General features: G+C 46.0%; 1 protein-coding gene across 1 annotated transcript in view; it reads right to left on the bottom strand.

Annotated features, from left to right (window-relative positions):
- Window positions 1–225: 225 nt before the first annotated feature.
- The window catches only part of LOC144100743 (uncharacterized), a 39,638-nt gene continuing 26,750 nt past the window's right edge, over window positions 226–13,113 (bottom strand). The window contains exons 4-5 of the mRNA XM_077633573.1: window positions 10,052–10,135; window positions 226–417 (exon numbers count right to left, since the gene is read on the bottom strand). Of these exons, the coding sequence (XP_077489699.1) occupies window positions 293–417; window positions 10,052–10,135 (209 nt within the window). The 3' untranslated portion in view covers window positions 226–292. The remainder of the gene's footprint in view (window positions 418–10,051; window positions 10,136–13,113) is intronic.

Genomic DNA, 13,113 nt, shown 5'->3' with positions numbered 1-13,113 from the left:
CTGCTTTCATTGATTGCCCTAATTATACATATTAGAAATTCTTTAATCAGTACCTCTTTTTCAACTTGCCAGCCATAACAGCGGGTTCATCGAATCCACTCACGAACGTCTTGGTAAACTCCGTTCAGTTCAATGAATACTGCATTGTATACTGTAAAGAGTGGCCATATGTGAGACTACAAATATGAAACATTGCGTGGAACAGTGAATATTTGCGCTCATTTATTTAACTGCTCTTCATCGATCGCAGGATTTGTCAGCCATAGGCACCAGGTGAGTGCAAGGCCGCTATTTAGTTGCAGTCTTCGTAGATCTGGTACTTCGGCGACGTGCCGCACAGGAGGTCGTAGACGAAATGGCAGCACGCGTTCTCCTCCTGGAGCGCGTCTTCAGGCACGTAGAGCTGGCAGCCTGCTCCTGTTTTAGAATGACATAAATAAAAGCACAGTTGGAACTTTAACAGGGTGCGCATAGTAGTCCTGGGGAGGACCATGACTCAAGATTTGGTTGTTTCTTTCTAGTACTTTTGTAATGGGAATGAAGTGCGTGTTTACATCCAGTGCTTTTCCAATGAAAATGAAGTGTGCGTTTGCATTGCAATCTACGCACAGTGATGACATGTTCATTGAAACTAGGGAAACAAGCATCGACGTCACTTCAAATTCAGTATTCGGTCATTGCAGCGATGATGGCTGCTCCACGTGGCCTGTTTCTAAAGTACCGAGCTAGTGATCGCTTTGCGCGGTGGGGGCTACCGCAGTGGATTGGGGCGGGAAAATAGACGTCAAAATTAGAATACTCGTGCTATTCCATGATATGCAATATTGTGCAACTACGAAAAAAAACGAATATGTTGCTCCTGTCATGAAGACCAAAGTGCGAAAATGGTGCACAAGGTGCGGTGGACTTGTTGGAAACATGGCACGTCTGTTTCTAAGCGAAGTTTGCTGACATCACGAGCCGCGCCAGCAAAGTATTCCTGTTCAGAGTTTCGATTATTCGACCGTCGCTGAGAATCGCGGTAATGGAGGCTGAATTTTAGGCGCCCATAGCTACACGGAAGCAGTGCTTAAACAACAAGCTGATGTGGAGTATGTTGGTGACACGTTGTGGCGGACGTTTGCTGCAAATGAAGCCTGTTCCTTAATTCGCATATGCATTCACTCGCAGCTGCTCTCCGTAGCAGCAGTCATTCAGACTCGCTGATTCAGACATAGATTATACACGACGTTCTGGCCACACCATGATTTTCAAGCAGAGATACAAATGGCGCAAATTTAGGTATTTACATCTGTGTATTTACATTTCTCAGATGCCATGCGCTATGTGCCTTAACAGCCGATAACCTTTCTCGGGAATTGTCGTCTGCTCAGTCAATCGCGACGCTTTTCTTCCGGTAATAGAACACATTTCTAGCGCTCATTTCAGCCGTTCTATTAAGCTCAGACGACCCTTAGGCTATCGCTTATCACAGTACAGATTGCCTGTTCCAATGCCGTGTATGTTACCATGTGCACTGCAAAGCAGCGCACAATGCATACCCATACGTAGCCTGACAAAACGACATCAAAAAATGGCAGTATAAAAGAAGACTGCAGCTCAAAGTGTCTCTGGTACTTTACTGTGCCGATATTGATATATGTGTCGATGTCGACGTCGGAGATTTTGTGGCACTTGCGGAACTGGCGACTCCATGCTCATATTGATAATCATGTGTTTAGAAGTTATCAAGAGCCAAATTTAGCCATATATGGTCTTGAGGATATCTTAAAATGGCTTACTGCTGCTTGTTCAGAGCTATATCTCACATGAAAGATGCCACAGCGTCAAGAAGCGGTATTGTTTCTAAAGACGCATACTACGGTAGCTACGCTTGCACCGCCACGTCCGCAATGTCGTACTGCCGCCGAGCCACCTATAAGAGATGGTACGACCGAATAGGCGAATGAGCTTTGGCGGAGAATCATTTTGTCTTGTTTGAAATTTATGAATCTCTAGAAATTCCACACCTAATTTGGTGAAACAAAATTTCGATTTGTTCACTTAGCTTTCTTAAACTTCGTTTGCAATCGCGTAGGAATCAAGAATTGCTGGAAGTGTTTCTTACCCGTATGTGGCTCTGAGCAAAAAATCGAGTCACTAAAACTCGTCAACAATTAACAAGAGCCAAACACTGCAGTATCGGAATTTTCTCTTACAAAGCCTGCTTATTGCTCAGGTACAATTCACCACGCAGATTACTTGTGTTATTTTCCGCTCTTGCGTAGACCACCTTACTCTCTGATTTTAGTTGATTGCAGAGATAGTACCTTCAAGAGTAGCTCTTACTGATATGCACATGAGGAATAATACTTTGGTAACACCGTATCTCAATCTATTTATAATAACGAATTGAGTTTAACGTGTATTTCAATGAGAACTATATCTGCTCTGAATAAATCCATCGGACAATAAAATATGTAATTCCAGAAGGACTTCGTAGAAACATATTCTTAAGAGTGCAGTGCAATAGCATTGGATTCACATTTTTTTCTGCTTCAGTAGCAACTTTCCGTTGTGTTTGCGTCATTTTTCTTTGCAATTTTCGAGGTATCAGCCCCCATTTTCGGGCTGAAAGCTGGAGTAGGAGGAATCTGCTATGTTGTTACAGTGCCGACATTTGCATTTATCACATATTTCTATTTTTTTATTTCTGTTCCATATCTAGGCTGCTGTCTAGGAACTACATTGCTCACAACCCCGTGCCCAGGATTTCATTACGTCCCAATCTCACACGACCTCAGTGCACCAACCATTCATTTAAGTGAAGCCTGCCACGATGAGTGGTTGTGATGATGCAAGAATGTCGCGTCACCTGTCTCGACCAATCATGTAACTTCAATGCGGATATTAGCAAGGTTTTTTGTGAGGACAACTCTAATGATACCACAATAAAACACAGCTGCGCGAAGAATTTTCTCTTCCTAAAAAAGCCAAATTCCCGGGTTGGGCCACACACTAAAGGCGATGGAAAACTATAGCGCATTAACACAATGGTCATACGCAGAAACCTGCGGCCTCTGGTATTGTCTTGTACGCGGCAAACGAACGGAAAAATAGTTAGGAAGCAAAACAACCCCGTCTTCTCTTCATGACATGGTGCGCCATACCACCGGCTCGAAGCAATAAAGCCATTCATTTCCACGCCAGAAACTACACTTGCGCTGTGATTCTTGCACACAGTTTTCTTGCTATCATGCTTTTCAGAGGTCAAAAATGTGAGCCCATCAGCATATGCTCAGAAACTCCTCACTGTGCTCAAGAGTAAAACCATGTCCGGCTGCCGCAGGGACCCATGAAACAAGGCCGCCACAGCTAATGGGCACATTGTGCCACAGTACTGGAGTGTTGCATAACAGTAAATGTATTAGACACATGTTCTGAAAGAGCCATGGTGATCATGCTGACGAACGCATGCTGCCGCAATGTTCGATGCCTTCAGTTAATAGATACAGAACGTTCACACGCTTCAGAACTCGGATGATGAATGGCACAAATGGCGGACAAGAACAAATTCTCTCGCTAATGTGGACCGTGAGACTTTTCCACAGGTATTATCGACTGGCTGTATTTGTTTTGCTCTTTCTCATTGGGGCTTTATAAATCATCATCACCAGCCTGACTACGCCCCCTGCAGGAAAAAGGCCTCACCCATGTCTTTCGAATTAACCCTGTCCCTTGCAAGCTGCGGCCTCCGTATCCCCCAAAACTTCTTAATCTCATTCGCCCACCACACTTTCTGCCGCACCTGCTACGCATGCCTTCTCTTGGAAAGGACTCCGCTACACTTAAGGACCAGCGGTTATCTCTCCTTTTCACTGCATGTCCTGCCCATGCCCATTTCTTCCTCTTAATTTCGACTAGAATGGCATTAAGCGGCGTTTTTGCTCTCACACTCTCTGCCCACTTCCGGTTTCCTAACGTTACACCTATCATTTTTCTTTCCATAGGTCGCTGCGTTGTCCTTAACTTGAGCTGAACCCTTTTCGTTGGCCTTCATGTTTCTGCCCCGTAGGTGACTACTGGTAAAATACAGCTGTGGTACACTCTTATCTTGAGGGATACTGGTAAACTGCCATTCATGATAGGAGAAAGCCTGCCGCGTGCGCTACACCCTATTCTTATCCACCTAGTTATCTCCCTCTCATGATCCAGATAAGCGACCACTACCGGTCATAAGTAGACTTATTCCTTACCACTTCCCGCACCTCCCTTCCAATTGTGAACTGTAGTTTTTTTCGAGGCTGTTGAACACTCCTTTGGTGTTCTTCATGGTTAGTTTAAGGCCTGCTGTTCTCAGCCCGTCTGTCATTTACCATGCTTTAAAGCTCATCTCGTGAGTGATTCAGCAAGGCAATGTTATCAGCGCATGGGTAATCGCTAGGTATTCTCCATTAGCTCTTATCCCCAACTGTTCTCAATCCACGTCTCGGAACACATCCTGTAAACAGGCAGGGAATAGCATTGGCGAGCTTGTGTCTCCCTGCCTGACACCTTTACTTACTGAAATTTTCTTGCTGACATTATAGACGACTATGGTAGCTGTGCAGTTCCTATATATATATCTTCCAGCATTTTCACATAAGACTATTCTACACCCTGATTCCCCAGTGCCTCCATGTCTGCTGAGGTTTCGACTGAGTCAAATGTTTTGCAGCGTGAGCTACACTGCCCGAGGTTGAGCAGTTTCGCGTGGCTCCTAAAGAGCCATGGTGCGCATGCGCGAGCAGCAATGACCTCACACGGCGCACAGCTGGCGCCCCGTCATAGCCGCGGCAGACGCACTGGCGCCGGCACGCCAGTGCGTCTCACAGCTATCATTACTCCGTAATGATAGCTCAGATTATCGTTCACTGTTTGAATATTATAACCGTCTTCCTCAGTTAGAGCCTAATATCTGTTCTGCAGCGATATCCTGAATTCCCGTACTTTTCAAATAGCTTCTCCTGCTCCCTCTTCAAGTCTGAGCTAATTCGAGATCTCACCATTCTGTGATCGCTACAGCGCACCTTGCTGAGGACCTCCATATCCTGCACGATACCAAGGTGAGGGCATAGCATGAAGGGAGCTGCCAATTCCATTCAAAATTTCAATTTTGAGAATTCAATTTGCAAATCTCTGTCCAATTTTGTCGACTGGTATTATTTTGATAAGTATCATTTAAACGGGAGCAAAATCGGGCGCCGTGTTGCTTCGTGGCGGTATTATTGCATGCCTCATTCTCTCTGGCAGCGTATTTGCGGCGACAAGGCGAAGCTCGCGTAAAACTATTTTCTTTGTGTATCCTTAACGTCCAGCTCCTGGAGTCCCCACAAGAGCTAAGCGTTTAAATCTAACGAAGGAGAAAACGACTTAGGGACATTCCGAAGAGGTGGTCAAAAGTTTTTCCTGTTAGTGGACAATTTGACTGAACGCTAGCCCTCCTCCCTCAGCTTTGAAAAACGTTAGCCCTCCCTCAGCTGAAGTGTACATTAAAAGATTTGACAACCATCCAGTACATCGCTTGTCAAAAATGCAGCTTCAGTTGTAGTAACTGAATGGAGCGTTGGGCTGCTATTCATCTTGAGTGCTCCTGACTTTTCGCGGCCTTCCCATGCATCACAATGGCAGTGAGGCTGGTTCACGGGTGGTGGTGGTGGTAGCGCCTAAAAGTGTATGCCGGATTCGCCTTACTTAACATGTCGGCATCTGCTGCTCTGGCTTCGCGTAGTCTAAGCAAAATATAGCTCCTATATATTTTGCTTGCCCAGGGCATGCTATTACAGGCACTGGACGGTTTACGGAGTGGTGGATAAGCTTTCTGTCGGGAGGCACGTCGATTATGAGGCTAAGAAGTTCTTGTCAGATCGCTGCCTTGACGATGTCCTTCTCCAGTTCGTGTGCTGGTCACATAAGCGTTCTTTAAGATCAGCCTCATACAGCGATATCTGCAGAGCCTATGCCAAAGCTTCACCCTCAGTATGCAGGTTATCCACACTATCGCACTGGCTGTGGGAAGCATCCGGGCGAAGAGATGCCGGGATAATAAAACATAGGGCATTGTGGGGTACAAGAGGTATGAAGAACTGAGAGATATTTGGAAAAGAATAATGGTACCGGGGTTTACTTTTGGGAATGCGCTTCAGTGCTTAAGGTCAGAAGTTCAATCGAGATTCAAAGTAAATCAGGGAAATGTTGGAAGATTAGCACTAGGTGCCCACGGGAAAACCACAAACGAGGCAGTACAGGGGGATGTGGGCTGGACATCATGCGGATCACGAGAAGCTCAGAGTGAAATGCTTTACGAAGAACGCCTCTGGACATTGGACGAAAACAGGTGGGCAGCTAAGGTATTTAAATACTTATACAAAAAGAGCGTTGACTCACACTGGCGGAAATCAACAAGAAAGCTGACCAGTAAGTTTGCAGGACACGAGGAAGGAGAAAGAAAGAAAGAGCATTAAACGACAGGTTAAAAACGCGGTAGGAAAAAATTGGATAAATTCAACGCAAAAGCAGCATAGTGTAGTAACTGGAAACAGCAGATGAGGAAGGAAGCGTTTATAACTCAAGAGACAGTGCCCTGCTCTTTGAAGCTAGGTCAGGATGTCTTAGAACGCGCAGCTATAAAAAGAAATTTAACGAAGAAGATGACACATGTGCTGGGTGTGGGAAATCTGTAGAAACAATAGAACACCTCATACTGAATTGTTATGGTATCCATCCCGATGTCAATGCAGACACAGTCACTTTTCCTGAGGCCCTAGGGTTTAGAGATAACAACAGTCATGTAAATAAATTTGCGGTGGAAATTAGCAAAAAGCGACTGGAAGATTGGTGGCTCAAAAACAGAGAGGTGACATAAGGTTAAATGTGTGGGAACTCTTATTTAGAGGAAATGGCGAATTAAAAAAAAAGTTAGCACTGGTTTAGCTCGGCTATGCCAGGATATACGTAGCGTGAGCTACGCTGAGCCGCTGAGTATCTCTTGCCGCTGAGCAGCAATTTCGCTCTCCTTCTCGATGTCTATACCACACTGGCAAACGCCCCGCTATATATATACCTCCCCCCCCCCCTCGATACCTCTGCGCATGCGCACAAAATGAGAGGCGCTATCAAGAGGCTCTGGCGCAGAGTGAGACTTGGCTACACACTAAACAACTTCTCACCCTTAAGGGTGCAAATCAGCTGTCCCCAGACGGACACCCTTTTGGGTGATAAAAAGGGTGCAGAGATCAGCATCCTTCAGGAAGGGTACACAGCATGAAAGTTTAGAAGGCGCGCGTCAGTCCAAGGCTTTGCTTCATGGGTGGATCAATGTGGAGCACGCTTCAAACATGCATTCGTGAGGTGTTACGGCAAAATAATACGCTTTAATTACGGTGCAACCATTACATCCTCTAAAGTATCATAAGGGCAGCCTTCCTTAAGGGTGCTGATCCCTGCACCCTTTTTTAGCGCCGGACAATTGGAAAAGGGTGCTCGTCTGGGGACAGCTGATTTACACCCTTAAGGGTGAGAAATAGTTTAGTGTGTACTGCGCAACGCAGGCGCACAGTCGGGCACGCGCCGGCGGCAGTGCGTCTGCCGCGGCTATGACGTCACTCTGGAAGGCGCAGACCGGCGAGGCGGGCGCAGCGGCGGCGGCTCCATCGCGCCAGCTGTGCGCCGTGTGACGTCACTGCTCTTCGCGCATACGCAGCACGGCTCTCCAGAAGCCACGCGAAACTGCTCAACCTCGGCCAGTGTAGCTCACGCTACTATAAATTCCAACACAGTTAAGCAAAAATAAAGGGAAAAAAGCGTAGCATGGTGGCAGCTGCCATCACCCCGTTTTATCATGAGGAATTGCCGTCAACCGACTTCGTTGGACCGAAAATATTCGTTCAGGGCGCTTTCAGTTAGTTCACTTCTACAAATGATAGCCACGCTCCTCTTTTCAATGTAACGTCGGTAGTCCCTCAAGGCGCCGGTCTGTCACCACTACTATTCCTAATTTACATTAATGACCTACCTTGCAGTGTCAAATCGGAATTACGGCTTTTTGCCGATGATTGCGTCATATACAGAGTGATTAGGGCGTCCAACGAATCATCTTTGCTTCAGTCCGACCTTGATACACTCTCCTCTTGGTGCGATAAATCCCTCCTCTCGTAAAACATTAACGAATGCAAGTCCATGTCTTTCACAAGAAAACTCACCATGAATCAGCATCAATACAGTAATGGCTCATATTCCATTGACCCCGCATTATCCAACAGATATCCTGGCATCCATCTAACACCATCGCTATCATGGGTAACACACGTTCAAAAGATTTGCGCTGAAGCCTCTCGCACACTCGGATACCTGCGCCGTAACTTGAAGGCCGCGTCCCCTGACAAAAAAAAAAACTAGCATGTACAACATTCATTCGCCCAAAACTAGAGTATGCGTCATCCATTTGACACTCATCACAAGCATGCGTCGCCGCTGACCTTGAAGCCGTACAGAATCGCGCCATCCGATTTATAACATCTTGCTACTCAAGGAAAACCAGTATCACCGCGCTGAAACACTCCCTTGCGATTCCATCACTCGAGTAACGCCGCATTATATGTCGCATCGGCCTTCTTCATCATTTCTATTGTCACCCACGCATGAGACACGAAAAGCTACATCCCCTGCACAGGACGTCTAGCCGCCTAAGCCATGACCATAGCGTTGCACGCATCAAGTGTCGCACCTTAGCACTAAAGTCATCATTTTTTCCAGACGCGATAGCACTTTGGAATGGCCTGCCAAATACCATCGCATCATGCACTAACCGAAAATCATTCCGGGATAAACTAAAGGACCATTTTTTAGAGGGCAAAAAGTTCCTTCCAAATTCACCTCGGCGCTTTGAACAGCTGTTTTTGTTACTTTTTTCTATATGATGCCTTTTGCATTGTATTTTTTCATGTATTGATTGAGTGTTTTCCTGTTTCAATCCCGTGCATTCTACTTTGCATTGTGTACGCGTCACAAGATCATTTACCTGTTACATACTGTTTTTTTTGTTTTGTTATTGTTCTCTTTTATCAAATTGTTATTTCAATGTTTCGACCTTGATTTTGCTCCCCCCTTATGTAGTGCCTCCGGGCCTTTAAAGAAAAAAATAAATGAAATGGAATGAAATATAAAGGGGGCACTCCGTCCGTCCGTACGTCATCCATCCATCCATTCACATCCATCCATCCACATCCATCCAGGCATCCATCCATCCATGCATCCATCCATCCATGCATCCATCCATCCATGCATCCATCCATGCATCCATCCATGCATCCATCCATCCATGCATCCATCCATCCATTGGAGGCTGTTTCAGAAGGCCAAGAACCAGGTAGAGTAAAGTAGCAACCATGCTATCTTGAATAAAGCTATCTTGTGCAAAAACCTGATACAGGCTTTGTCATACAAATGTCAAACATTTCTAATGATATGTACGATACTTGTATTACGAGTGTGTGATATTATGTCATATGTATGACAAACTTGTTGAGGTTATCGCATCATCAAGATTTTTTCGTTAGGGAAAGCTAGTTTTGAAATTATTTGCCCAGACCGTTCTGCTTGGAATCAGAAACGATACTCTCATCTAAATTTTAGCTTGACTACAACTCTACCGGTCATCTGATCCGAAGGTCAGATTTTATCGCTTCTCTTAGCATGAATGTGCAGTGGAGCCGAGGCGTGTTGAACCTAGGATGTTCTGTTTAAGGCGTCATCTCTGCGCTGGATAGTGTATTAAGGAGGCAAGACAGGCGTAAAACCTGATGCTGTAAAGAGAAACGGTATGCAGTTTCCACAGCGCATCCCTTCTGCACACTTGATGGCCAAAGTGGTGCGCACGTAAGCATGTGGCGCATTTAGGACGGCTCTGCCGAGTGTTAACACCTTTCCAGTCCGTTTCCCGATGAGCTATGAAACATAAGAGTTAGGCGGCATTCACCATAGGGGGTGAAACAAGAATAAGGCATTTTTTCAGACTTAGGTGTCTATACTTTACCTCTGTCAATATAGTTACTGCGAAGCACGTGGCACTTGGGGCAGTCCACGTAAGCAACGGTTATGTTGTAGTCGTCACCAGACCCTGAAGCAATGAGAGCATCAGTGATTAGATTTTGACGAAACAGAATCCGGACTGAATGGTGGGCCTGTTGGTAATGTATGTTCAAATGGTTACTGCCAGTGAAAAAATACATAGTGGAGAGACACAAATTTGCAAATCGCCGCAATTTTTTTTCACTCACGGATATGAAATACAAATGCTGAAAAATAATCCTCCGCCTTTCTGGCCCAACGATTACTAAATATAAAAACTACATCTGAAAAAACTGTGAAATTTCATGAAGCATATAACTTAAAAATGTCGTATTTTGCCCCTCCCCATAGGACAAAGTGATACAGTGCACGCGGAAAACGAGACACCCTTTAAACACATCACTCAGCCTTGCAATGAATCCAAATGAGATTGGCTTCACGGACGCTTAGACATTTTTTGCGAGCCCATTGAAATGTCAGATTGCGTATTCACACCGAACCCGGTACTATTTTTTCCACGTCCCACTACAGTCTATGCGCTACTACCGCGGGGCTCTGAATGTAGGCTGTCTACATGATGTTTTTGAATCTCTTACATTCTTCGCAGCTTTTTTTTTTCTTTTATTGCGAAAATTGTTGCTCTTTCACTCAGCTGTGTTAAATCGACATACGATCTGCCTCACTTCGTAGCGCATGAACACGATGTGTTCAATGTGATTTGTATGGGCGAGACCGAGCAGCGCTTCCTTCAATTTGACAATGTGATCTCAAAAAACTGTTCATACCCACCGGACAGAGTGCGACGCAGAAGTTAGCAACACGTTTCATACAGGTTATTCCTTTCGTATTCTCTCATTTTACCGCGATAGCGTTAAGGGCCCCGTTCTACAGAACATCCGATGTCGGCGTTGTGAGCGAAATATCACGGGCATGGCTCTGGCAGATGGTATCCAGAGAGCAACCTGGGAAGGAATGCAAGTGGGCCGCTTATGTCACGTGACGTTGCGGCATCATCACAACCTGCCCACTGGACAGTGAACAAACAGCATACCATGACAGGTGGCAGTTAAGTTAGTGATTGGTCGCTGGGAAAGAGCAACCTTGGACGCACGAAGCCCGTCGCTGGGAGCACCTGGCATCGCAGAGAGTGGCACATCGCTTAGCCGATGCAGCACTGCGCTAGGAGAGGATTAAGGACTCCCAGGGGTGTATGATTGTTAAGTATAGGGAATGACCAATTCTGCATATATGGGAAGTAACTCAACACGTTGTTGTGTCATACCCTTAATGCGGAGCTTAAGAGTCCTGTCCAATTTTTCTTCACTGTTATGAGGTAAGCGCCTTTGGGAACAAAAAAAAGTTGATGGCAGTGCAGCGGCGATACGAAGGTCTCTCCAGGATTTTCTTCATCTTTTCTGCGCACTAGTCGGCGTTCAATTTTTTTCTTTTGTATGCTCAAACTATTCTAGAGAGCGTCAAAACTCGCGTAGAGCTTAGATCAAGAAATAAATAAAGCTATTACCTTTACATTTTTTCGTACAGAAAATTACAACACAGTGTTTGCCCCACACGTAGTGTGCTGTTAAAATAACTCTCTTCATTACCCGACGCGAGATAACTCCTAAACTTGGCATATGACAAGACCACTAGCCAATTATGTTACCTAAATACCAGCGGTAATCTAGGATGGCAAGGCTGATTGAGCTGCACAGTTGAAAATGTGGCGCGCAGAATTTCGCGCTTTGTCTACTGATTTCTCATTCACCGTGGCTCACAGCTATTGGATTTCACAGCATTTATTATCGGCTTGAGTTACAAGTGGGTTAGTTGACCTTCCTTGGTGGCTGTCAGTGGAGTCGGGCGGCGACCTCTTGGGCTCTTGTCACGGCCTGTACTCGGGTTTCAAGGTCGGAGCTGAGCAGCGAGGACCTCCACGGGCCCGACTGCGCGAGCCTCTGAAGCGATATAGGTGGGGGATCTGCCATAGAGTCCCAGAAGATGCGCTCAACGGTGGCTTTGCCACCGCATTTGCTACACTCGCTTTAAATCTTTCCGAGACACAGCGAAGTTAGTGAGAATTCTAGTTTGGAGTGGTCCCCACAATACCTCTTGTTCTTTGGTTGGGATTTTATGCGATGGTAAGAAGAATAGCCTTGCTAGTCTGTAATGCTGAGCGATCTCTCGATAGATGCAAGGGCAGCCTCTTGTTATTCTGACTTCTGAGTTAGCATCTACAACTCGGCCGATAGATCTTCTAGCTTTATCGTGGGCTGCCTCTTTCCTAGGGTTCAACGAGTAAGCCGGTACACAAGCCAATTCCGCGTCTTTTCTGTCCTCGGGTTAAATCTTTTGAATTCCCAAGGAGATGGGAGATATTATGCCATTTGTGAAATTTCCAATGGCTGCTTTTTAATCGCTGACTATCGCATCCGTTCGCGGGTTTGCCAGTGCCAAGGCGATTGCCGCTTCTTCGGATATTTCTGAAGAGTGCACGTACAGCCCCGTTTGCTACTTGTTGGCCTTGCTCGGTCACCGCGGCTCTCGCGTACGCTTTCTCGGGTGTTGGGTAAGCGGTTGCGTCTACGTAGACTACGTCCGGTGGCCCTCGAGTTTCTTGGTTAGGGCTTGCGCTTTGTCGTGTGTCTTCCTTCGTGGTGAGCGGGGTGCAGAGTTTTCAGGAGTGGTTTTACTGTGATTTCCTCTCTGGCGATAAACGGGATTTCGCGGGTGTCCGCATTTGTTTTGAGCCTTTCTAGAACCGCTCTATCCGCACTGATGCAAGAGAGACTAAGCGCTTGCATTCTCCTTTGGGTTTCAGCCATCTCGTATAGTGTGCTGTGTAGGCCGAGTTGCAGTAGCTTGTCGGTTAAAGTGTCGATGGGTAGATCTAGGGCTTCCTTCTAGGCGTGCCTCATGAGTCGTTGAATTTTGTGTTTCACGGCTTCGTGTATTCAGACATAGGGGAGGACGTAGGTGAATCTACTGGTGACAAAAGCCTGCACCAATCCGCATAGACCATACTCCTTA

This window comes from Amblyomma americanum, chromosome 8 (assembly GCF_052857255.1).
Source record: "Amblyomma americanum isolate KBUSLIRL-KWMA chromosome 8, ASM5285725v1, whole genome shotgun sequence".
Lineage (NCBI taxonomy): Eukaryota > Metazoa > Arthropoda > Arachnida > Ixodida > Ixodidae > Amblyomma > Amblyomma americanum.
This window is presented reverse-complemented; position numbering and strand designations above follow the sequence as displayed.